The 26,240-nt window shown below is 49.5% G+C and overlaps 2 protein-coding genes across 10 annotated transcripts in view; one reads left to right on the forward strand and one right to left on the reverse strand.

Annotated features, from left to right (window-relative positions):
- The first annotated feature begins 21 nt into the window (after nucleotides 1-21).
- On the forward strand, nucleotides 22-17,579 carry C16H17orf100 (chromosome 16 C17orf100 homolog). 7 transcript variants are annotated; one of them, XM_014552665.2, is made up of 3 exons: nucleotides 22-995; nucleotides 4,901-5,064; nucleotides 9,164-13,375. In XM_014552665.2, exon 1 carries the CDS (start codon nucleotides 289-291, stop codon nucleotides 664-666), a length of 378 nt encoding a protein of 125 aa, XP_014408151.1. In that variant the 5' UTR covers nucleotides 22-288; the 3' UTR covers nucleotides 667-995; nucleotides 4,901-5,064; nucleotides 9,164-13,375. The 7 variants fall into 7 exon arrangements, with proteins under 7 accessions (XP_014408151.1, XP_014408153.1, XP_032353923.1 ...); XM_014552667.2 differs by lacking the exon at nucleotides 9,164-13,375 and adding an exon at nucleotides 5,852-6,986; XM_032498032.1 differs by lacking the exon at nucleotides 9,164-13,375 and adding an exon at nucleotides 6,368-6,986.
- SLC13A5 (solute carrier family 13 member 5) overlaps nucleotides 17,229-26,240 on the reverse strand; it is a 27,004-nt gene continuing 17,992 nt past the window's right edge. The window contains exons 10-12 of one of the 3 annotated variants that reach the window (XM_006177043.3): nucleotides 25,316-25,477; nucleotides 22,461-22,598; nucleotides 17,229-21,242 (exon numbers count right to left, since the gene is read on the reverse strand). In XM_006177043.3, coding sequence (XP_006177105.2) covers nucleotides 21,117-21,242; nucleotides 22,461-22,598; nucleotides 25,316-25,477 — 426 coding nt within the window. In that variant the 3' untranslated portion in view covers nucleotides 17,229-21,116. The remainder of the gene's footprint in view (nucleotides 21,243-22,460; nucleotides 22,599-25,315; nucleotides 25,478-26,240) is intronic. The other 2 variants (XM_032497981.1, XM_014552659.2) reach the window with 2 other exon arrangements.

Consider the following 26,240-nt stretch of genomic DNA (forward strand, 5'->3'; position numbering starts at 1 on the left):
CCGCCCATCCCGGGCCCGCCCCAGCCTAGCCCCGCCTCCGCCCGAGCCGGCTCCTGACAGGCGAGGGGGCGGGGCGCGCGGCCCCGCCCAGCCTTTGCAGGAGGTCGTCACCTGCTCCCCACCCCAGGACAACCGTGCCTCCGCGTCCCTGTGTCGTGGCACTCTCGTGCACCCCTGGGGTGCGTCACAATGGCTTGTGCCGTCACTCCTCACCCCGTGACGTAACCCACCGGGGAGCGTGAGGCGGTGGGGCCTCTCGAGGCCTGCTCGTCCCTGTTACCCCGTAGAATGGCCTCACCCCTTCGGGGAAAGCCCTCTCCGTCCCGGGGGGAGGCCGCCCGCTACGAGGAGACGTCGACTGTCCGCGTGGAGACCTCGTCCCACCTCGTGGAGACATCCTCCCGCCAGGTGCGGACATCTTCCCGGCATGTGGAGACCACCCAGCACTGCAGCGAGGGGCCCTCCATCTCCCCCTCTGGGAAGCGGCTCCCTCGCGTCCTCGAGGTGTCCTCCCAGCACGTGGAAACCTCCTCACAGCGTACGGAAACGTCCTCCCGCCAAGTCAGGGCCTCCTTCCTGCGGGTGGAGACGTCTCTGCACCGCGTGGAGAGCCCGCCGCGACGGGAGCGGCCAGCCGCCCGCCAGAATGTCCAAAGGGCCCGATGAGATGCTTCCTTTCCTGGGGCCATGAGAGGGCCATGGCCCTTGGCCAGGGCAGAATTGCAGCCAGTTCGAAGCCAGCCTGCTGCCAGATGGGCCCATCATCTTTGGTTTCCTGGAAACAGTCCACAAATCAATGTGAGAAAAAGCCAAGATGCGGTTTCGGGATTCAGCCAACATTCATTGACCCTTCTGCACCTTGGACCATCCTGCCTTTGACCCAATGAACTATTTTAACTATTTTAACTTAAGCCACCGCAGAAAAAGTTTTCAGACCCTAGATACTGTGTAAATTGAGTTGATGGACGTAGAGGCTGTTTGAACCTCTGACCCAGGTGAGTTTTGGATTCTTAGCCTCCTGAATGACCTTCGCTGCTTCATATTTAGGGACAGGCAGCAAGCCGAAATCATGACTGGTGGAATGATTGTATACCTACCGAAAACTGAGGGGCAAAGAACAGGCTTTTCTTAATTAATTAGTTGGCCTTTGTTTATGTTTCAGAATAAGCGGTTCTTTGTGCTGAGCCGTTGTGCGTGGCAGCCCCAGCCACATATGTTTTAACATAGGCCAAATGTAGGTCAAAATGAAAAATGAAGGTCCACATCAGGAATCAAGAATAGTCTTAGAAGGGAATCTTGACCTGTGATTCGAGGAGGTGCAGGGGAGGAATGTTTACTGAGCACCTACTCTGCGCCAGGCATTATTCTAGCACTGGGGCTACAGCAGTGGCCAAGGCAAATAGGGTCCTGGTGCTTGGGGAGCATACACTCTGGTGAAGAGGCAGACAACAAATGACAAAATGAGAGTTTTCAGTTGTGATTAACACCATGAAGGAAATAAACAAGTAGTGGGATAGAGAATATATGTAAGGGGGTTCTTTAGATAGAATGGTCAGGGAAGGCCTTGCAGTTCAGGCAACATTTGGTCTGGGACTTGTGTAGTGAAGAGTGAACGGTGCAAAGATCTGCGAAGTGCATTCTAGGTAGAGGAAATAGCAAGTTCAAAGAGTGGAGGGGAGCAAGCTTGGAATGTTCAAGGAGCAGAAAGAAGACCAGTGTGGTTGGAGCTTAGAGAGGGAGAGTAATATATGGAAGAGAGGATGTTAGAGAAGTAGGCAGTGGCCAGTCCTTAAGGGTCTTGAAAGCCACCATAAGGAGCTTGAGTTTTATTTTAAGGCCGAAGGGAAGACATTAGGAGGGTTTTCAGCATGGGAGTGACATGATGCAATTTGTATTTTTAAAATATCCTAGTTCTTGTGTGTAGGATGTGGTAGTTCTCGACCAAGGGTGATTTTTAGCCCCCAAGGAACATTTGACAATGTCTGTAGACTTTTTTGTCACAATTTGGGGGGTGGGAGAGGATGCCATTGGCATCTAGTGAGTGGAGACCAGAGATGCTGCTACGCATCCTAAAATGCGCAAGACAGCTACACACACACATGCACACACACAGACACCCTCCCCCCAAAAGGACTGGAGACTTAGTCTAAAATGTCAGTAGTGTGAGGCTGAGAACCCCTGATGTAAGAGGCAAGAGAGGAAGCAGGAACTCATTAGGAAGCTAATGTCATGGTCCAGTAAAAGTTGATAGTGGCTCGTATTAGGGTGGCAGAAGTGGAGCTGGAGAAGAGAGAGCAGATTAGGGGTGTGTTCTGGAGGCGGAGCTGACATGACTGATGGATAAGAAAGGTGAGGGAAGAGGAATAATAGAGAATCAAGGATGACTTAACTGAGTTTTGGTTTGAGCAGTTTGGTGTACGGTGGTGCCATTTACTAGGGGGAGAAATACTAAGAGAAGATCAGCTTCAGGAGGGAAAATCAGTTCTATTTTGGCCATATTGAGTTTCAGGTGCCTATCAAGTACCCAAGTAGAGACACTGAGTGGCAGTTGAATGCAAGAGGCTGGCTACCATAAGAGAGGAGTGGATTGGAAATATAAAATGTGGGGTCATCAGGACATAGGTGATATTTAAAGCCAGAGGACTGAACGACAATCATCTGCCAGTCTATCTCCCTCGTTTTATGCCCCATGAGTGAATTTGAGATCTTGTTCTCCAGGGAGCACCAGCTGGATAAACACCTCTTCCCCTTCTGTCACCCCCACAGGATCTGCCTTGACCTACCCAACTTTTCCTTGCCTGTAGACCTTTGGTAGGCATCAATAAGGGAGAAAATTTGCACTGAAGTGTGATGCAGATGCTTCAGAAAACTTGACTTTCACAGGCAATGTTACACTGTTCCTGGGAAGTAGGCCTTGAAGGTCCAAAGTTCAAATTTTGGGGGTTTTGGGAGGGGTTTGGGGGGAGTTGGCATGGATATCAATGTGTAGTCCTAGTCCCAGGTTCTCATGGGGTGGCTGAAGAACAGCTGAATTGATCTATAACAGTTGGTTCTCAACCCGAGGCAGTTTTGCCCGGCAGGGGACGCTTGGCAATGTCTGGAGGTATTTCTGTCACAACCCTGGGCGTTGGATGCTAATGACATCTGGTGGGTGAAGGCCAGGGATGCTGCTAAACATCCTACCATGCACAGGGTCATGTCCCCACTGGACCTCCAACAACAAAGAATCACTTGGCCCAAAATGTCAATAGTACCAAGGTTGAAAAACCCTGAAGATTCTAGCAGCTTAGAAAGCTAGAGCATGGCCCATTAGGGGAAGCACTCCACTTCGTAGCAGATTTGCTGTGGGAAAGGGGTAGTGGCCTCGGTCAGATGTTGGGTCAAGAGCTCTCAGAGGGGAGAGATGTGTTGTTTTTTTTTTTTTTTGAGGAGACCTTACACCCCTGCTTTCAACAATGTGTGATATTTACCCCAGCTTTCTTTTGACCATTATTAGAACAGTGCATCTTTTTCTAACCTATTTGTGTCTTTATATTCAAAATTAATTTGTTGTTAGTATTGTATAGTTGGATCTTGTTTTCTTTTAGCTTAATAATTTCTGCCTTTTAATTAAGCTGTTTAGACAATTTATATTTTCTGTGGTTATTGATGTGGCTGGATTTAAATCTACCATCTAGCTGTTTGTTTTCTATTTGTTCCCTCTGGTCTTTGTTCCCTTTTCTTTTTTTTTTTTTTTAAGATTAATTTAGTATTCTTAATTATTCCATTTTATCTCCTTTGTTGGCTTACTCATTCTTTTTTACTTCAGTAGTTTTCATGAGGCTTTATAGTATACATTTTTAAGTTATCATCTTCCACCTTAATGTGATATTTGTACGACTTGACACACACTGTAAGAATCCTACAAGAGTATCCTTCTGTTTTTCTTGGCCTTTTTGCTCTTGTTTTCGTACGTTTTACTTATACATGTTGCAAACGCCACAGTACATTGTTAGCATATTTGCTTTAAACAGTTGATTGTCTTTAAAAGAAATTTAAGTGATAACTTTTGAAAGCTCTTTATATTTAGTCTCATAGTTAGCATTTTGGGTGCTTTCCTGTGTGTAAACCAAATTTCCACCTGGTAACATTTTCCTTCTGCTTAAAAGACTTCCTTAATCATTTCTTCTAGTGCAGGTTTGCTGGTGATGGATTCTCTTAGTTTTTGTATGTCCAGTAAAATCTTGATTTTGCCCTCATTTTTGAAATATATTTTGAGAGTCATCAATCAAATCTAATCCCATCAATCGAATCTAATCCCTTTGTTTTACTTAATGAGGAAACAGGCCTAGAGTAAGAGCATTTTGCCAGTTACGCCGCATTTGGCCCCACCTGCAATGGCACTGCTCGCTCCGGTCTCCCAGAACAGCAAAGATTTCGCCACTGGAAACTCACGCGTTTAGATGTCAATGGCCTGTCCATGTTCCCCTTTACAGATACCAGAGGAGAGGGCTGAAGTCATTAAGTTGCTCTTTAGTGTGTTTTTAAAATCAGATTCCTTTACCAGATCCAGGGCCACTTCATCCGTTAGGCACGGCAGGTTGTAACCCTAGGGGCTGTGAACTTCGTAGGGGGCTGCAAAAGTGGTTGAAGTTTGAAAAATTCATTGACTTCAAAATACAGAAGGAAAACAACAAAATTGAAATTAGTAAGTTTCAAGATGCACACATTGTAATATGTGTGATATGATATGGATCAGGACCTTCAGAAATAAGGGTGTCTAAGACCCAGGTCTTAAAGTGGCTCTGCCAAGGTCATGATAAACTGACATCTGGGCTCTGGTGAGATGACAGGGTGGGGGCTCTCTTCAAAAGTGATAAGACTGGTAGATTTTATTTCCTTTTTCCCCCCCTGTGACCAGACTGACCTTCCCACTAACTGAGGAACTAGACCTCGGATAAGTGAATTCACCTCTCTGGGCCTCACTGCCCCCACTGAAAATGAGATGTTTGGACTAATCTGTAGATCTAAGATTCCCAAGACGAGGAATGCAGACACTACTGCTGTGCAAGATGATTTTAGAAGGTATGGAAACATTTTTTATTTTGATAATTAAATATTTACTTTCGTGTATATTAGATTTAAAAAATGCCCCTAGCCCTCAAACTTGCTGCTTCACCAGTATTTGACCTTGACTATAGTAGGCATTTTTAAATGTTTAAATGAATTGATTCAAAGAAAAAATAATCAAGTTCCCCGTAAACAGTAGGCCTTGGGTGTGGCCAGAGGTTCGAAAGTGATGTGGAACACACTGACTGACGTTTGGGAAATAAGGTACTAATTTAGTTCCCTAAGTGAAGGTTTTTTGAACTCCAGGAGAAAGCCTGATTATAATTAGCATTTTTCTTATTAATGAAGTAAAAAATAAAATGTATAGAATATATAAGAGTGTCCACACATAGTAAAGGTAAGAATTGCTTTGTGAAACTTTTGTGTACGTCACAGTATAAAATAAGTTAATACTGGGAGTCACTGTGAAAAAGTTGGAGAAAAGTGCCTCCTCTGAGTCGGTGACCATCTCTGAGTTTGTGCCATGACAGATGGTGGACAGCAGAGGTCAGACAGTCCCCACATGGCTGCAAGGGCTGAGCCTTAGCTGAGCAGAAATCTCAGAGGCATGCCAAGTAGACAGAGGCCTGAGGCCAGGCCTGAGGTGACAACTGTCAGGAAACCCGCTCTTTTGCCTTCAAGCGTGACCACTTCTGAGAGAGATCAGAGTACCCTGGTCCTCCCCTGGGCACTCAAGGGGGCACAGCCCCAGCCACTTCCCATTCTCCTTCCCCAGACTGAATTCTTGTCTCTGGACTTTCAGAACACCCTGGGGATACTTCAGTGCCTAGTGTCTCTCAGACCGAGCCCTCTGATTCAGGACTGGGCCCTAGCCATGTTTATCTGGGAAAAACCTAAGCATCTTCATGTGACGTGCCCACCTTGATTTAAGGGAGAACGCTCATGTCTCACATTCCCTTCCAAAAGGAACCTTGCTGTCTGAGCGCAGCGAACACGCACTGAGCACTTGTTTTCCCCCAGGCACTGTTCAGCACACTCAGGCCTTCCTCGCGTCTGCATTAGGTAGATCAGGACACTGGGACACAGAGAGGTTAAGTGACTTGCACCGGGTTACTAGCTAGGAAGAAGAGGAGCCAAGATTCAAACCCAGAGCTTGTGCTCTAAACCACTGGCTTCTGCTGGTCCAAGAGGACTAGAGATCTATTCTGCTATGTGTTGTATATACTTCAAAGGATCGTGAGGGGGTAGTTTGTCCGGAGAAATCCTGGAGGCCATCAGAAGAGCCTGGCCTTCAGTTCTTGGGCATCTCTGCCACTAGGTCACTCTGGACCCTCTGTGCCACAGCCACTTTGTGCTTGTACTCACTCCTGGAAGCACATTTTCTGTGACCTGGTTCCAAGTTCTGCTGGGAATCCAACACCGCTCCCTGGAGGAACAGGAGGAGGAACATAGGCATGGGAGTTGGTGAAACCAAAGCAGCTGCAGGACTTGGTGTTCTGTGAGCACGATGCAGCAGGTGTCGCACGACCCAGCAGGCACTTCTGGATGAGGGTGTGACATGTACCAGCACTCTGTCAAGGGCGTTAGTGTGCAGGGCCTGCATCCAGTCCTGAGACCTTTAACTCATGGCCAGAGCCTGGCTGTGATGCAAGAGATGTTATAATTTCCTGGAGCCCAGGAGCCAGCGTCAGGAGCAGGCCTGGCTCCTCACTGCCTCTCTGATCTCACCTCCTACCCTTGACCGCCAGCCCCAATTCCTTTCCATCTTGTTTGTCGTCATGCTAATCCTTAAATATGCCATTTATTACTGCCTCAGGGCCTTTGTACTTTCCATGTATGTTGCCTAGAATGTTTTTCCCCAGATTTTTAAATGATTTGCCTCTTCACATCATTTAAGCATGAAATAAAATATGGATTTTACTGATTAAATACCTGCCTTCCTCCCTGATCCTCCATCACCCTTAGCCCCTAATCTTTATTTCACAATTTTCCATAGCACCTTCCACAATGTGAATTTATTTGATTTGCTGCATGTTTACTGTCTGTGTTCCCCACTGGAAGGGCAAGGACCCTGACTTGTTTGTCACTATATGCCTAAAAGCATATGATAGTACCTAGCACAGAGGAGGTGTGCAATAAGTGTTTGTGGTACATGTGACTGAATCAATGAATGAGCAGTCGGGATGCACCTCAGGATCCTCAGCATTTGGGCTTAGACTGGGGCTGCCACTGCGCTCTGTCCGTCTGGGCAGGATCGGCCGGGGCTGAGCCAAGGTCTTTGGCAGGCTCAAGGGTAAGGAGCTGGGGGCGGCCTAGGTGGCTTCTCCCACCTGTCCTTGGCCCTCTGATGTTCCTTCTGCCAGGTAAAGTCGTGCCTGTCCTCAAGGCCCTGCTCCATTTCCACCTCCCCTTGCCTAGTCCTGCACCCCATCCTGAGCCCACTTCCAAGTGTTCTCACTCCCACTGCTGCTGCCTCTTCTGACAGCACCCCATGTGACTGCTCTTTGAATTGCTCCTCATTGATTACTCCTGTCTCTCTCTCCCATGAGATTGGAAAAACATCAAGGGCAGGGACAATCATAAAGCCTCTTTGTGTTCAGTAACTTTGCATGGACGGAATGAACAAGGTTAGGTTTGTCTGGACCAGGCATGGTCACTGAATGTTCTTGGCCCCTGTAGGGCAGAGCATCCCCTGACAGTAAGCAAGTACATGGGGTGTAGCTTCTCCAGAGCATGAGTAAGGGACACATTTGGAAAGCCAGACAGGCTTTGAATAAAGGCAGAATTGTTCCGTGATGCTCGCTCACTCATGTACTATGTGGTCTTTTCTCTTTCTCCTTTTTGTTCACCCACAATATACCGAGTTCCTACTCAGTGCCAGCTTCTATGAGCTAGGGGAAGACATAAACTGGATGTTTCAAGTTTAGAATCAGATCTGTGCCTGCTGTTGGGGCAGGCCAGGAGGGGGTGACCCCATGGTCCCTGCTCCCTTTGCCTTCAATCTGTTGTAAGTTGCTTTCACCCCGTGATGCTTCAGTCGGGAGTCCAGACTTCAGCTGACTTAAATGGATTACTGTGTTTGCGAATAGCAAGACACTTCAGAGCCTGCAAAATCACTTTATCCCTTTTCTTAAATGAGGATCTAACTCCACCATACCTCTTCTGGTTTGGCTTTTTGGGGTACGACCTTGGAGTGACTCAGCAGGCATCACCCAGACTCCCTGGGGCCACCAGAGTAAGCTGGCCAGGTGGGCAGGCTCGGTTGTGACTGTCTCCCAACCAGTCTGAGGTCGTGGTTGGAGAGTTCCAGACAGGGAGTGGCAGGGCAGGTCCCTAGGGAAGACAGGAGTGTGTGTGTGTGTGTATGTGTGTGTGTGTGTGTGACCAGCTGGGAGTCAAGAACCACTGTTCACCAGAAGGGCAGGGTCACCGGAGCATCTAGCTGGCTGGCTTATATAATTATTAAGTTTTATGTACAAGTAGTTTTATTTTCTATTTACACATAGCATAAGGATCTTTAAATCTTATTACATAGTCTCCATCGTCCCTATTTGTAAAAATAGTCACAGTGGCCATACTGTAGCGTGTGGGACGTAACAGATAGCACCTCACTCATCTTTTATGAACAAACCTGTTATTTTTCTGTTGAATTATTTCCTTGCAACCCATTCCCAGGTGTGGAATTACCACGTGAAAGGGGATGAACATTTTAGTAGCTCTGGAGCCGTACTGCCCAATTTCTTCCTTTAAAGGCCGTGCTAATTTCCCAGGCCCCTGGCAGTGTGTTTAAGCTGGTTTTACCACAGCCTCAAGAGCGTGAGATGGTATCATTTTGTTAATGTGTGCTAATTTAGTAAGTGTGGAGGCCGCTCTAACGTGCATTTCCCTGACTGCAGCGAGGATGAGCGTGGTGCCGGTGCTGCTCTCCTCCCTGTAGTTCACCCTTGGCGATGGCCTGCCTGTTGCGTTGCAGCCCCTGTGTCACAGCCTGTCTCTCTCCCCGTCTCTGCCTCTCACTGACTGCGTGTCGTCCTCACTCTTTCTTCAAGCCTGTCTGTCTGTCTTGGTCTTTCAGCTTCTAAAACCTGTCTTTCTCTGGTTTCTAACCGGGCAGACACGTGGCTGGTTCATGGAGGTCCTGGAAGAGCCCTGACAAGCTGCCAGCTGGACCTGGACACTGGACACTGGCTTCTAAGGCCTCCTTCCCCAGTGAACTCATTCGGGGCCCTTCCTTGCAGCAGGGGCTCATCAGGAGCCCTTTCCATCTCTCCAGGTGTCCTCATCCCAGGAAATGGCTGGGAATGACCAGTCTGGGAATGACCTCCAACGGTGTGTTCCAGGCTCTCCATACTCAGGACAACTTGCCAGACAGACCTGCATGTCCTGGCAGTTGGCAGTGCGTGGTCTGACAGAGCCAATGAGTGGGGTCCCCAAAGTCCAGATGTGCAGCAGCAGACGGGCCCACAGCAGTGACAGCAGCTTGGCTTGTCTTCCTGCTCCAACAAGCCCCTTGGCTGAAGTGGCAGAAAGAGCTCACCTCTCGGATGGAAAACCCACTTGGCCCAGGTGAATAGGGAGCCCCCAGTACTCTGTAGTGTGGTAGGGACAGCGGGGGCTGGCACACTGCTCCACTTCAATGGCCATGAAGGTTCTTGGATGCTTGGGAAGATTTCAGAAGGGCAGCTGACCTCAAGGGAAGTCTTGTGAACCCCAGTGGTTGGCGAGTTGCTGACTCCAGGCGCTGGACCCGTCACTGCTTGCCACTGAGGCAGACGGGCCTTCAGAGTTTAGACCTTTACATTACCTCCCAGACTCCCTGGATGGTTCTAGCACGTGAGAGATTGTTAAAAGCCAGATGGGAACTCAAGACATCAAGTTCTGTCCTTTCATTTAATAGTTTTAACACTCAGCTCCTTTAAAAATGATTATTGTAGTGGGGAGGGTATAGCTCAAAGTGGCAGAGCACATGCTTAGCATGCACAAGGTCCTGGGTTCAATCCCCAGCACCTCCTCTTAAAAAAAAAAAAAAGTAAATAAATAAATAAACCTGATTACTTCTTTCCCCCGACGCACACACACGCACACACGCACAAGCAAACAAAAATGATTATGGTATAAGAAATGCATGCCCATTCTAAAATATTTAGAAAATATAGAAAATAAAGAAGAAAATACACTACTATAGATTCACCAAAGGTAACTGCTGTTACATTTCCATCTCAGTGTTTTTTCTATGGTTGTATGTATTTTTATTATCACTGAGATCATATAGTATATATAATTTGTATCTGTTTTATTCACTTTAAATTAGATTATAAGCATTTTCAACATAGTGAAATGTTCTTCATAAACACTTTTAGCGACTGCGTAGGAGTTTTGAGTGGACCCACCATAAATACTGTCACCCAAATGTTGGGCGTTTTTTAGTTGTTCAAGAATATAAAACCACACTGAAGTCAACATCTTTTAAATATAAATCTTTGTCCATAATTTGAATTTTCCCTTAGATTAGATTCATAGTTACAGGGTATAAACATGTTCTTAGTCTGCTTTCCAGAAAGATTGAACTGATAACACGCCTATCTCACCACACACAACTACACGAAGAAATAGCACTTTAAAAAAACATTTACTGATTTGAAAGGCAGTGAGACTATTGCTTCCTTTTAATAGGTAAACTGAGACTTGGTGAGAGAAAAGGATGTGCCTGGGGTCACTCTAGGAGAGTGTTGCCTCGTTCCATGCTCACACAGCCTATGATCACGGGAGAGCTAAGGCGCACGGATGACATAACCTGCCCAGACTCACATCAGCTCCTGAGTTGGGGAGCCTGAGTTTAATCCCCACGGTCAGAACCCAAGGTCTTTTACCTCTGTTCCATACTTCACCTCTCTTCTATAGCTGCTGTTTGTCCCCAGATAGGCTGCTAAAAGGTGGTCTGGGGTCAAGACCTGAACTCAGGGTTTGGATTTACTCTCTAGACAGTGGGGTGCCATTAACGGTTTCTTAAGCCTCAAGACTGTTTTACAAAGATGTTTCTGGTGGACTGGCTGGGGGGAGCCGGAGATAGGGCGGCCAGCTGGGGAGATGCGGCATACAGATAATGTGCACAGCCCCATGCGCACGTGTGCTTGCGGTTTGCAGGCCGTGGGCAGTCAGGAACATTAGGGGTCTGGGGAGGCCTCCTGCCATGCCCTTTTCCCTGGGCAAGAGCCATTTTTATCTGCTACACGTCAGGCAGAACATGTGCCAACTGCCAAAGACTCCACCTCAAATCTAGCAAATAAGAGAGAGGACGGTATGGATTACGTTATATTTAAAACAAGCCCACACAATGCCTGTAATTTTTTATCCTGACACCATAATTATAGCTCAAGACCAGTCAGATCATAGTTATCCCCACACCGACCCGCTGTTGAGACACATTGAATTAAAGGCTTTGCTGCTCCTCCAGATTCTATTTTAGATGCCAAGCACTGGCAGGTAACTGGCCTTTCACAAGGCCTGTCTTGGTGGAGCCCCTCCCAGGGCAGCCTGCACAAAGGCCAGGTCAGCACCAGGCTCTGGAAAAGACCACCAATGCTTGGGATGCTTTGCCCAGCCTGAGCCTTGGGCCTGAGCCAGCGATCTGGGGAGCTGAGGAAGCATCATCCTTGGAGCAGACCAGCCTGCCTTGGTCAGCCTGATCTCAGAGCCTCTGCACTCTAGAAGATTCCTGGATGCTGCTGTCCCCAAGACCCTGACCAGGGTCCCAGGGTCAGACAGGCCAAGAGCTGGCTGTGGGGCACAGTTGTCCCAGAGAGGCTGGCATTGCCCAAAGGGGCCTAATTCAGAAAAGAGGAGAAAAAGAAAATCAGAGGCGTACAAGCCAGCCAGGCTTACAGAGACAGCCCCTACAACTAACCAGGCCTGGGTCAACGAAGGCCCCCGTCCTGGTGGACTGTGCCCCCTCTCCTGTCCTGGGATCCACCAAAGAACACCACCTCTCAGCCCTACGAAGACGCCCCTGACAGAGCTAGAGTGGGGCTGGGTCCCTGCCCACAGACCTGGAGCCCCACTGCCCCTTCCTCCGCATGGCCCCCACACCCAGTCGGCCTCTGGGTAGTGCCGTGGGGGAGACAGACTAGCTCCCGTTTATCCATAAACTGCAGGACTGGGCTCTGTTAGATGCCTTCACATGTCCCATCCCATCTGTTCACGTCACCCCTGCCAAGTAGATGTGACTAGTGTTACCATAATTTCCCCTTTAGACGCAAGGAAATGGCGCTCAGAGAGGTAAAGTGTGGGGCTCCAGGCCACCCAGCTCATATGTGAAGAAGTGAGAACTGGAACCCAGTTGTCCAGACTCCTCCAGACCACATGGCTCAGCCACAGGCTGCTTGCCTGAAACCACCAGGCCTGCTCTCAGCTGCTGCTCAGTGGTCTCACGCCCCCAGGCAGCTCACTGAGTCCTTGGGCCTGAGAAAGCGCAGTCCCAGTTCCTGCCTCAGCACAGCCCTCCTGCTGCGCACGCCCCGCCCCCCCCCCCCCCCCCCCCGCATCGGCCAGCTCCCTGCGCAGACCCTTGCTCCCGTGTCCCCACGTAGAACGGAGGGGTCCTTCCTCTGGCCTTTGATACGTCTTGCACACACTTCATTTTTAACATTTAAGACATTCTTGTCCCCATTCACATGACTTCCCCTACTAGACCTCTCAGAGCAGAGCCTGTGTGCTGTCTCTCTGCTACTAGTTTAACACCCGGCACATAGTGGCTGCTTACTATTGTTGCAAGAAAAAAGGAGAGTCTGAAAAGCTATTCTTCCTTCAAAACTGCTTGGGATAGATCCTGAGAAGCCTTTCCTGATTCACACAGAGTGAGTGGACCCCGTCCACTCATATACAATCAGAGGAAGAACTGTTTACTTGGGTCCACCCTGGGGGCCAGGGACAGAACCTGGTTCTTCCCTGTGACCCCATCTCACAGCGCTGACCAGGCATCCTTCAGGGGTTGGTAAGTGTAGAACTGAATTGCTCTTTGCTTCAGAGACCCAGATCAAGGGCCCCGTGACCTGAACCAGCTAGACGCCTCAGTCACCAGGCTGAAAACCACCAAGGACTGGCATGCCAGGGTTGTTTACTGAGGAAGGGAACACTGAAATAAATCCTAACTTTAAAAAAGAAATATATCCAATCAGTGTCCTATTTATATGAAAATCAGCTCTGTTTTTAGGTAACTGCCCTCCCGCCTCACCTCCCTGAGATGGGCCCTGCCCTCCCGCAGGTCCCCTCCACACCCTACCCGGTAATCATGGCCCTACCTGTTCCCATCCCCTCTCCTATTTGCTCTCTGGGGTTTCCCTCGATTGCAGGGTGAGAGCTTCCAGACGCCCCAGCAGCCTGTCTCATGCCTGGCCCCAGACTCCCTCCCTCTCTCCCTGACCTGCCCTTCTAATCCAGGAGTCCAGGGGAGCAGGCCGGAGTCAGGGCCGATGGCCTGTGGGGTGGGGAGGGGCAGGGCAGGGAGTCGGTCTGTGACTGGGCGGCCCCTTAACTGAGCCAGAGCAGGGCAGATCCACAGCTCGGGGCATAGGAACCAGGCCCTGCTCCTGCCGGTCTCTGTCAGGTCAGCAGGACCCCACTCCCTAGTTCAGACAAAACTCAAAGTTTACATGGCTCAGTGAGGAGAACAGGACTTTGGAGTCAGGCTCTCAGTCCTGGTCCTGGCTCCACTGCGGCTGCCAGCATCTAGACAACTCTCTTACCTCCCATCCTCTCGCAGCCTGAGACCCCTCCCTGGCCAAACGGAGCCGCACCTGCTGCACTGGTCTGCTGAGGGCCACACTGTGAGGCAGCTGGGCCACGTATGAAACCCAGTAGGTCGAGAAATTCAGATTGGAGAGCAGCAGCTCCATGCATCCCATGTGCTCATCAAGCCCTGGTCCTGTGAGCCTCCTCCTCTGGTCCCCCTACTCACCCGCACCTCCTCCATCAGCTCCCTTGTTCCAGAGTCCCACAGGGGCCTTAGGGAGCACCCCACCCCCACCCCACTCTCTGGCAAGTTTCCAGCTCCTCATGGAGGGCCAATCGGGAGAGGGGTACCAGGGGACCCTCAGTATCCTGACAGCTCCTTCCAGCCTCCAGCCAGGTTCTACGAAGAGGAAGCGGCAAGCCTGAGGTGGGGGCTGGAGCTGGGGCTCACCGTCCTGGGAAACTTCTGAGCCTCCCTCACAGCTCAGCACTCAGGCAGGCACCCAGCTACCCACAGCTGCGGTTTCCAGAGAGCCAGGCCTTCCACCGCAGAGACAGTAAACTGAGAAGCACTGGAGCTATAAATGTGAAGTGGTGAACCACGGGACACTGCCGCAGCCCCACAGCGGGCAAGAGCCTGCCTCCCCTGCCTCCCCACCTCCCTGCAAGCTGTGGGTCCCCCCAGCCGCCCCCCACCCCAAGCCTCTGAAACAGCCCAGGCCTGCCCACCAGCCTCCCAGCTCTGGGCTCTGAGCAGGCTTGTTGCCCCACCTCCACCCCCAGGAGGTCCCAGGCACAGAGTAAGTCCCTGCTGGGGGCAAGGCAGGCAGGACGCCACACAGCACTTTGTAAGCCAACAGTCAGGGCCACTAGTCTCACCTCACAAGCACTGTCTTGTTTTATGTTGACTTACGCAAAAGGAGGGGGACCCATAATCTTTCTGGAGCTTACTCTTAGTCGTGCCCGGGGTGGTGCCAGGTCACAGCTTCAGATCCATTTGGAGGCTACCTCCAGAAAAGTCAGGGTGACCTTGGGGTGGACCTGGGGCTCATGTGGTCATGACGGACATCCTCATAGGCACTGCTGAAAAGGAGAGCTGGGAGTGGCTGTGATGGCTGATGACACAAGAGCAGCCCCCTTCACCAAGTGCCCTGCCGTGTGCCCAGCCCAAAGCTCTCAGACCATGGAAGGGTTATTGTTTCACAGGTGAGGGACCACACCCAGGGAGGAGGTCCAGAGCTCAGCTGTGCCTCAGATCTCCTCACCGCTCCCACACTCAGGCCTGGGCAGGAGTGCAGTGCAAGGTGGGGAACCAGGGCCCATCGGGAGGAGTCTGGGGAAACAGAGCAAGGGAAGGGAGGCCCCTCTTTCTCTGTCCTCTCAAAGCCTGCCAAGGAAGGGCCTGTCCTCCCACATCCCTACTCTGCTGGACAGTCTGTTCCTAGCAAAGGCGCCTTACATTGGGCTAGGGAGCTGGCCGGGAAAGGTAAGGTCACCCTCAGTGTGTCTGCCACCTGCCCCACAGGGGAGCCTAGAGATGAGCCCTTGGTCTCTGGGGAGGCCCCATGCCGTAGGATTCTCTTGAGCAATGTTCCTTAGCTGCAGCCCCTTCAGGGAGGTGGACAAAGATGGATGCCTGGGAAGGGCCATCAGCCAAGGCAGAGGTCCTCCCGGGAACCTGCGAGGAAGAGCTCTGGGCTGGGTGATGGAGAAGAGAGACAGTGAGGGGCCTCTAGACATGACCACAGCCCAAGGGTCGCCGATCAGGGAAGTCCCTGGGGCCTGGCAGCCCGTCCACATTCTGTGTGAGTCAGGTAGTTTAGTTTCCCAAGCCTGCTAATAGGAAAGATAAAAAATAGACTGGGCAAATGCTTGCTGCAAAAGACATTTAGTATTGCTTATTTGTAAGAAACTTCAAAACTTTACAAGGGGTCATAAAAGAAAGGTTTAACATACGGAAAAGCACCATTTTGTTGTGTAGGATGGATCAATGTTGTAAAGATGTCATTTCTCATCTAACCTTGTCTACAAACCTATTCTGGCAGGTGAGAATTCTACCACTGAACCACCAATGCTACAAACCTATTTTGATTCATTCATTCATCCAACACTTATTGAGCACCTACTGTGTACCAGGCATGTTCTAGGCACAGGGGATACAAGAGTGAACAGAACAGAGAAAAATCCCTGTCCTTGTGGGGCTTACATTCTTAAAGATGGGAGAGAGGCAGACAAACAAAAGAGAGAACTAAAGAAGTAAATTATCTAGTATACTAGATGAAAAATGCAATTGAGGAAAATCAAGGACAATGTAGGGAGTGTAGGGCAGGTGAGGAGTTATTTAAAATAGGCTGAGTAGTAGTAGTAACATTTGAGCGGAGTTTAGGAAGGTGATGAGGCAGGAGTGTACTTTGCTTGCTCTAGGAGCAGCGAGGAGGCCCGTGTAGCTAGCTATCAGAGTGAGTCAGCGGTTCTCAGACATTTGGCAATGCCTGGAGACATTTTTCATTGCCACAACTGGGGGAGGGGGGTGCAGGGTTGCTGCTGGCATCTGATGAATAGAAGCCAGGATGCTGCTGGACATCCTGCAGTGCACAGACAGCTTCCTGCAGCAAAGATTGATTTGGTCTGAAATGCCAATTGTGCTGAGGTCAAGAAACCCTGGAGAGCGAGGAGAGTTAGGGGGTGAGGTAGCTAGAGACATAACTACCAGCCAGATTTTTGGGGAACTAGAGCAGCTGATTCAGAAATTCTTATGGAAAAATATTTGAGAATTGCTGGGGGCAGGAGGTGGAGAGGATTAAAAAGAAGGATAAACAGTAACTAGCTTTGCTAGATCTTAATATACACTATGAAATGACTAATCTCCTTAATATATATAGAGTTCTTATAAGTGAATAAGAAAATATCTTTTTAAAAAACTCTTGAGAAATGGGGAAAAGACAGAGTTTACAAAAGAAAGATATACAAATGGATTATAAATATATGAAAAGTGCTCAAAATTACTTGGAATTTAAGGAAATGAGAATGAAAATCATGAGAGCATTTTGCAACTATCAGAGTAGCAAAGATTGAGAAGTTTGATTACACACGGAGTTGCTTAGGCTGTGGAAGAATATGGTCTCATGCACAGTTCTTCAGAATATATATTGGCATAGCCTTTTTGAAAAGCAAATTGGCAATAGCTGTCTCAGATTTAAATACGTATACCTTTTCATCCATCATGCCATTCTAGGAGAGTATTCTCACATAGGTTTAACTAAATACAGATGTGTTTATTTCAATATTAGCAAAAGATTGGCAACCATCCAAATGCCCATCAACAGGGGACTTGTTTATTATGTGTTATGCACTTACAATGGAATACTATGCAGCTTTTAAAAAGATTGTGGCTTACTCCTAGGCACATAGCCAAGAGAAATGAAAACATGGGTCCAAAAAAAGACTTGTGCGGAGAATTTTCTAACAGCTTTATTCAGAGAGCCCTCAACTGGAGCAACCCAAATGTCCATCAAAGGGGAATAAACAAATTGTGGCATATTCATACAGTGGAACACTACTTAACAACGATAAAAAGAATAAATGATTACACAAGAATGAATTTCAGAAACATTTTGTTAAGCAGAATAAATCAGACACAAGAGTGTGTACTATATGATGCCATATACATGAATTTCAACAGGCAAAACCAGCTCATGGTCACAGAAATCAGAAGAGTGGTTGCCTCGAGAAGGTGCAGATTCCTGGGAAGGGCAAGAGAACCTTCAGAGGGTAAGGAGATGGAAATGGGGTGTTGCTTACATAGTATACACAGTTGTCTAAATCATTGAATTGTACACTTAAGGTCTGCAGTTCACTGAAATTAATTTCACTTCAATTTAAAAACAAAATTAACCATTAAATGGGGGGGAAAAAGTCAAACTTAGTATGTCCTGAAATAGAATGATCTCCCAATGAATTAAGGGAGAGGGGTAGAAACAAGGGCAGAAAATGTGCGTAGTATGCTCCCAGAGGTAATAAAATGCTAAATGTCTATTACATAAGTGTGTCTGCAGTCTGCCCTCTGTGTGCACAAGTTCCGCCTCTGTGGATTCAACCAACCGCCACGCGGGATCCGCAGATACTGAGGGCAGACCCTCCTAGGCCGTTTTATATAAGGGACTTGAGCATCCGCGGGTTTTGGTTCCGGAGAGGGTCCTGGAACCATCCCCTGCGTTACAGGACCAACTGTACCTGTAGCATTTCTAGAAGGGCACATAAGAAACTGTCGGACAGTGGTTGCCTTTCTGGTGGGGCATGGAGGCCTCAAGGTCTGAAGTGGAGGAACATGTCTCAATACTTTTTTGCACGGTTGAGATTTCTTCCGCTGTGTTCATGGTAACTTTTTAGTTATAAAAACTGTTAAAATTTCTTGATTGGACAGCAGTGTTCTAAGACTGTAGTATTTCTCTACCCTTGATAGCGGGAGGCAGGGACATAAATGCTGCTCTGAGACTGCCAGCCATGGGCGGCCTGTATTTCTGAGGGTGGAAGTGTGAGTCTGCCCAGCATAGCAGGGAACCGCCTGGAAGGCGTTCCTGGGGCAGGAACGTGAGAACCTGAATCAGGGAAGTAAACTGAATATCTATCTGAAATCAGGGACTTCCACCAGAAATGATAAGCTTTCTGTTGAAGAATGTAAAAACCCATCCAATGGTATGGGAGATTTATTTTGATGGATTTTTTTTTTTTTATGTTAAAAGAAGTTTCCTCGGGTTGGAGCACAAGGCTTTTAAAAGGATGTGGGAGTAGGGGAGAGAAGGCTAGATAGAGTAGGCTAGAAGAAGGAGTTCCTAGCTAAGAAGACTGCTGGGTGTAGTTTTTAACCAGACAATCCAGCATTTGGTCTTTATTTCCACAAACAAGAACATGCCATCAAGGGTCCTACCTGAGAAAAATCTGTATTCATTTTGAGAATTGGACTCTGTGATAATGGGCTGACTCGCTGCTTGGAGTCCAGAGCAAACTACCCGTTATTTTTGTGTGTGAGAGATGGTGGGGAGGGGAAAAGGCCTTACCTGTCCCAGGGCATGCCCTGCTCACTGGCCCTGCCAGAGGAGGTGGCCCAGGTCTTTCCCTAAGGAGGTTCTCAGCTCAGAGGGACAGGAAAGGATCCCAACTGGTCAGCCTCCTCAACCTTGATATCCGCTCTCCCAAAACCCCACCCAGCTTTCTTGTCACCCCTCAACCAGATGGAGTCCCCCTGCCCTTCCATCAACCCCATCACTTCCTCCCCCATCAGTCTGGCCAGTCCCACTCAGCCTTCAATGCCCACTAGATGACCTTCACTGACCTTGCTCACTACCACCAGGCATGCATCTAATTGACCACACTGAACTAATCATTTATTTACCGATCACACTTGTGGTGGCCTGCTGTGGCTCAGCCATAGGGCCTGCACAGGACCAGAGGGCAGTGTGAGTCCCGGGGGCCCTCACAGTGTAGGGAGCACTGATAGAGGGGTGGCTCAGTTTTATCTTGTGGGGGAGCAGGGAGCCATTTTCATACTGCTCTCTCCAACCGAAGGCTTGGCTTCTGCAGGCAAAGACCAGCCTTGTCTGCTCCAGGACTGACTTGAGTCCATCTCAGAGGAGGCAGCAGAAGGGGGCTCTTGTTGATGATCCCTGAGCAGGCAGGGCCTTGGGGTGGATTTGCTCTTGGCCACCACCTTTCCCCACAGGCCCTACAAGGCCAAGGCCCTTAATAGCTAGAGGAAGCAGCAGCGGACATGGCAGTGGAAGATCTGGATTGGAACCCCAACTGCCACTAACTTGATGCGTGACTGTGGACATGACTTGGCCTGTCTTAGCCCCAGTATTAATGAAAGCCAGATGAGGTTAATAACGCCTGCCTATCTCACAGGCTACGGCAAAGGTCAAGTGATAACTAGCAGACAGACGCACCAGGGCCGGGGAGGCCTGGCACACAGGAGGTGAGCAGTGAGTGCTCTTCATCCACTCACCCCGCCCACCCCCGACAGCTCAGTGCACCTTCCATGGGAGACAGATGGGATGGTCAGGAGTCATCCCACCCAAGGAATAAGGTGGAACCAGGTGGTACGTGCTTGGTCCTTTGCAGGGGGGTGGGGGGCAGTCCCTTGGGTTCCCATACCTTCTCCTGCTCTGAAAAATACCACCAATGGAGCAGCACAAGAGAAAAATTAAAATGAGTTGTGGGCAAGAGGGTGGGAGTCTCCCATGTATCTCTCACAGGGGATCCGAGGGTTCCCAGCCACTCTGGAGTCTTTGCCCAGCAACTCCAGGTAGATTCACTCATGGACAGGGACTATCTGCTCCAGGACCACCAGGCATTGCTTGTTCTCAATGCTGCTCTGTCACCACCAGTCTTGGCTGTTGGCAAGGGGAGCCTTTCCCCAGAGGAAACCAAACTCCAGCATGACAGACAAACTCTGAAGGAACCCTGCTCTTGGTAATTAACAAGTGTCCCCTCTGGACCTGCAGGTGAGGGAGCACCTGGACCCCCAATTGTGGCCCCAAAGGAGCCATCACTGCCTGTACTGGAGTGTGATCCCAGCCATCAGGGTTGGGGTGGGGGGCAGGAAAAGCATCTCCTGGAAGAGCCAAATTGACCTGCTGAGGAGAAAAAGGGTAGATTCCAACAAATGTCAGCAGGACAACAAAGGGGCCTAGGAACTGAAGGAGATGCCCCGCAGAGCTGCGAAGGAGGTCCAAACTGTCCGTTAAAGTGGAGCCGGTAGCCGTGGGGTGCTGCGGGTGGCGTGGCCCAGAAGTTATCGACTCAGATCCACCATACTCCTGCTGGTTCCCACTCTCACTGCAGCAGTGGGAAGCCGCCCAGGACCAGGCGTTCTGTCCCTGGGCTGGGTTGTCCTTTCCAAGTGACAGGGGTGATCTGAGGCAGCCCAGGGCAAGCTGGGAGAGGCATGGGCTCTGGAAGGTTGTTCTCTCACCTCTCAAACTAGGATCTGAGTCCTATTTACATGATGAGTGGACACCAGAGCCCAGCGTGGGGCTAGCTCAAGACTGAGTTGGGGAGGACCTTGCCCATCCCAGAGATGATGGCAGGACCCAGGAGAGATGGACACCAGCAGCCCCTTGGGAGGCACCCTTCACTTCCAAGACTACCCTCCAGGCACCTGTCCCCAGCTGTGACCCCAGGCGTGGAGGAAGATGTGGCCCATTGGCTGGGTCTCCATAGGGTGTGGTCATCATGGGATCACCATGGTGGTGGCCAAAGCTCTGCTGCAAGGTGTACTGGAAGTTTCGAGAGTTCTCAGGAGCATGGGGTCGTGGTCGTGGTCTTATGGCTCTTCCTAAGTCTCAATGTGCAGTCGCGTTAGCCCACTCGGGGAAATTGTCCAAGTCAAACATGACCCGTCCCCAGGTGTTGACGGCCAAAAATACACAGGAAATTCCAATTATATTCATCATTAGTCCTGTTTTCATCTGGAAAAATACAGGATCAGAGTGAGCACCCTTGGGTCTACGGGGCTGTCAGAACAAAGGTGAATGGGACATGGGAACCAGCACTCTGGGACAGAAGGGAACAAAGGCTGCGTGCTAGGCCCCCTGTCCCTGGGCCCTGCTCTGTGCTTACCACACCCCCAGGCAGAGCAACTTCATGTCCAGTAAGAATCGTCGCTGCTAAAGCAGCCTGGGAAACAGGCAGGACAGGTGGGCTCTCCAGGTGCACTTGAGCGTTTGGAAAACTGGGCCTCAGGGATGTGAGGGAGGCGACAGCTCCAGACCACTCAGGGAGTTACTGGAGGAGCCTGGGTCTAACTCCAGGTCTGGCGCTCACCCCAGGGTCTTCACAGTTCCCCAGGCATGTGCTGGCTTCCCGAGAACCTCCTATGGCCTTTCCAGTGCCTGCTCTGAGTTCTTTGCATGCTAACTATTGCTTTCAAACTGTGTGCTAGATTTTTTAATGGGGATTGGAATTGAGTTTGCTGTTGCTAGTTTCTGGGACCCAGCCGCTGTGTGAGAACGTTCCATGGAGTCCCAGAGACACCAGCGAAGGCTCTGAGATAACCAGCACCTGACTGGGCTGAGGGAGGAACCCTCTTTTCTGGCCCCCTGCTCACACACTTGCCTCTCTCCCTCCCAGAGCTACAGAGCTGCTGGGGGCCAGGGTAAAGCCATAGCAGGACTGAAGAGTTCCTCCCTTTGGCTGCATTTGTTTCCAGGGCAGCATCTGCTCCCAGGCAGTGATGTCTCTCGCCCCCTCCCTGCTTCCATGTCTGCAGACTCCTCTATCAGTCTCTCTGGCTGTCATTAGCACTCCCCACCCCACCGTCTCAGCCTTGCCCCTCCTGACTGTCCTCACGGGGGGTTCTTGCTAGTTTGTGAAATCCGTCTTGGCCAGTGGGACCCCCATCCTCACCCCTTCCAAGTACTCAGTGAAGGCCCCATGGATGGCTGCTCAGGTACCTCCAGGTGGGAAATTCTGTAACCCACCTCTCAGCTTTGGGGGACAGAATGGTCTGAAATATGACATCATGTCAAAAAAGAAGAGATGTTGCATATAAATGCAAATAATGAGTTAGGTCTGGACATTTGGTGGTATTCCCAAACTCTTTGACATCACAGATCATTAATAAATGGGGCATCCCTCATGACAGAAATATCATAGCTGATAGGAGTGAATAAAAGTGGCTGCGTTACCATATCAGAAACCTTGAGGTGTCCATAGGAAAACACGATGGCATTAGGTGGGGTGGCCACAGGCAACATGAAGGCAAAGGACGAACTCAGGGTACAGGGGATCATGATGTAGAGCGGGTTGAGGCCAATGGAACGTGACTGGGGAAAAACACAGCACTACAACGTCACAGAAGAAGAAAACAAAAGCTCCCAGGACCATCACTCTGCAAAGCATTTCCCTACCGTACTGTGTGCCTTTCCACCTCTGTGCCTTTGTCCTGCTGGGTCCTCTGCCTTTTGCCACATCTGGATAATTCTGCTGGATCCTGAAGGCTAAATTCCCCAGGAAGCCCTTCTGAATCCCCTCAATTCATTCAACATATATTTCTTGGCCACCTACTATGTGCCAGAGACTGAACTGAGCACTCCTGCAGCCCACACATACACTTGTCTATCTGTCCTGCCACAGGCAGAGAAAGCCTAGAGGGCAGGGACCTGTGCCTTTGCATGTGTTTCTATACACATTTGGGATCATTTTGTGTATAAAATTTGGTATCCATCTTTTCTCTAAAGCTTAAAATTTAGCCACATCTAACAGTGCCTAGCACAGAGTAGACATTCATTAAATATTTGTTGAATGAATGAAAGATACCATAATTTGTAAAATCTGTAAATATCTATTAAAATTAATAATCTGTCATGTAGATCTACATGCACATGAGGGTAGACACATGCAGAGATTTTCAATGCAGCATTGTAACAGCAAAACACACAGGAAACAGACTCACTGGCCATCAGTAGCAGGATGGTTAAATAAAATACATATGTACAGTGGAATAGTTTGCAGCTGTAAAGAATTGAATGGGTTTTATATACTAACATGGAATGATCTCCAAAGTGTATGGTTAGATTTAAAAATTAAGGTACAGAACAGGGCCATAGAATGATACCATTTGTTTTTAAAAAGTATGTGTGTAATACATCCAGAAAGATACCTAAGAAATTAATAACAGAGGTTGTCTCTAGGGAGGAGATGAGAGGGTAAGGGTCTACATACTCTTTGATATTATTAGACAATTTTTAGCCACATGTATCTATCACATTTCCAGCTTTGAAAAATTATACATGGTCTCATTTTATGAAATACCCTTCAAAACTGTGATTTTTTAAAAGTGACTTGATCATATTATATTGTATGAATATATGAGAACATATTTCATCAATCCTCTATATTATGGAAGTATTTTTTATAACAAATAATTCTGTGATATGCATCTTTATAATAGATGCTTGTTGGCATCTCTGATGATTTTCCTAAGATAGATTCCTAGACATAAAATTCCCAGATTCAAAGGGTATGAGAGGTTTCAGGTTATGGTTCCTGTGGGTAAACAGGTCTCTGAAAAGGCTGCACCGAGTCGTACCCCCTTTAGGAGTAACTGAGAGGGGCCTGTCTGCTTCCTGGTGCCCCCATGGCCTATGCACCCCATGTGTATCGGAGACCCAGTTGGGAGGTCGCCCTTCCCCTTGCCTGCAGGTGGTGCTGGGGCAGAAGTGTGAGGCCGGTGGGAACCTAACCTTGGGGCTTCTGATTCTAAAAAAGCTTGTTTTCGAAGGGCCTGGCCACCCCTTCAAGTGAAGACCTCCATCTTTCTGGCTGGGGGCTGAAGGTGACAAAGCCAGGCCTCTGCCAGGGGAGGGAGGCCTCACCACTGCATGAGCAGCAGCAAGAGAAGCTCCTCGGCACCTGTCTGGGCAGCCTGCTTGGGGAGGGCCAGGTGGGCCACCTGGCTCTTCTTAACACTTTCATCTTCACTTGGAACAAGAAGAGAAAATCACTTGAGTTTGCTTTTTATACACATGGACACCTTGGCAGCTGCGTGAAAATTTACCAACTTCAGGCCTGCATTGAGGCCTCTGTAAGTCTGTCTCCCACCTCCGGAATGGCAGCCACGGCCTCTCCCAGGCTCACTTTGCATCTGCAGAGGATTCTCACAGCCCTCATCCTACTTAACCCTCAGCACAAGAGTACGGGGAAAGAACCCAGGTGACATGTCTGAGGATCCCACAGCTTGAACTCGGGTCCTCTGACTGCACACCCAGGGCTTTTTCTGTACCACCTTGAGGCCAGTACTGCTGTGTGATGAGTGACGAAAGGAAACGCAAGAAAACATCACAGTCGATTTTCCTATAAGCTCTGCTTGCTTCCCATCCCAACTCAACAATATGCTTGTCCACAGAACACAACTGTTTAGCCTGGCTCTCGGCATCCCCCACCACCACCCACGGGCTCTGTGGGCTCAGCTCCCTGATCCCTGATCCCTGAGCCTGCCATGCCATGAGCCAGTCATGCGCCCTGTTTCCTTTACTTGGGCTACTCTGTGTTCCCAGAACACCTTCTCCCCTGCCACCATTCCCAGGCCCCAGTTCCCCCAAGCTCTCTTCCTGGTAGGTTCCAGCCAGTGGTGTCGCCCTGCCCTGCAGACCTCCCACTCATCCGTGCTACATTCTCAGAGACCCTCTATTGTTCCCTCATGGCCCTGGCCCCCTTCTCCGTGGTACAAGCCCTGTCTCCCCAGCTTGAGAAATAACGATTACATTTACAAATACATTTAGAGCACCTGGTTCTTGCTTAGCACTTTGGTCAGCAAGGAGGATACAAAGAAGAACCAGCAAAGGATTGAGGGCAGGCCCAGGGTCCTCAAGAGTACACAAGTCCGTCTTGGAGCAGGGTTTAGAGACCTAGGTCTCCAAAGTCTGGCCAGGCTTGGGCCCCTGATGTCACTGCCTCTCTAGGGATCCAGGATACAGTCATGGGTTGAAGGCTTCCTATGAAATGATGGCTACAAGTCATCTCCCCCAGCAGGGTTACTTACCATGGAGGCAAAGATGGGCAGGAACAGGGTGATGGTGGCCACATTGCTTGTGCACTCGGTGAGCACAGCAGTGAGCAAGGACAAGATCAAGGTGATGGCTGCCGGTGCCACAGCATGCAAGGGCTCCATCTGCTTCCCTATCCATTCTGACAGCCCCGAGGCCTGGGAAGCACAGAGAGGGCAGTCACCACAGGGCTACTAGCAGGCTTACAGTTCCTTCAGAGCCAGGAGGGACCTTCCTTTTTCTGCAAGGAGCTCAGCCCATCCTTCACTTCTGACTCTCTCTCTGCATACGTACCATAGGTGATCTCATCTGTGCCCACAATTTCAGTCTCGTCCTCACTCTGCTGTCTCTTAAATCTGTGTTCCCAGCCCAGCCTGTCTACTATCCTGATTTCTACCCAGGTGTCCCATGAGCATATCAGACTCCACATGCCAACCTGAATTCACCCTCTACAGCCCAGAATCTGCTCCCCTGGGGCTCCCCAGATCACTGAATAGATTCATCTGCTGTCCAACCTAGAAGGCTGGGGGTCATCCTGGGATTTCCATCCCCCTTATTCCTTATGCCCAGTCAGTCACCGGTCACCCAGAACACCTCATGACCATCGTCTCCTCTCAGTCTCCCATGATTCTTAGAGCTCAAGAGAGTGATTTGAGCCAGAAGTTGGGAATTTATATTTGGTGCTTTGGGCTGAGAATAGATTGTCCAGGAAGAGAATGAAAAGTGAAGACAGAACCTTCATGAACACTCATATTTAAGGGAGAACAGAGGAGAAGACAGCAAATGAGGCAGAGTAGGAATAGTCAGAGTTAGAAGGAAACAGAAGAGAATGATGTAATGGGGACCAAAGGAGGAGGGAGTTTTAGGAAGGAGAGGGCAGTCCATGGAGGCCAGTGTTCTGAGCCTGTGTTAGATGAAGGC

The sequence above is a fragment of the Camelus ferus genome, chromosome 16 (genome assembly GCF_009834535.1).
Source record: "Camelus ferus isolate YT-003-E chromosome 16, BCGSAC_Cfer_1.0, whole genome shotgun sequence".
Taxonomy (NCBI): Eukaryota; Metazoa; Chordata; class Mammalia; order Artiodactyla; family Camelidae; genus Camelus; species Camelus ferus.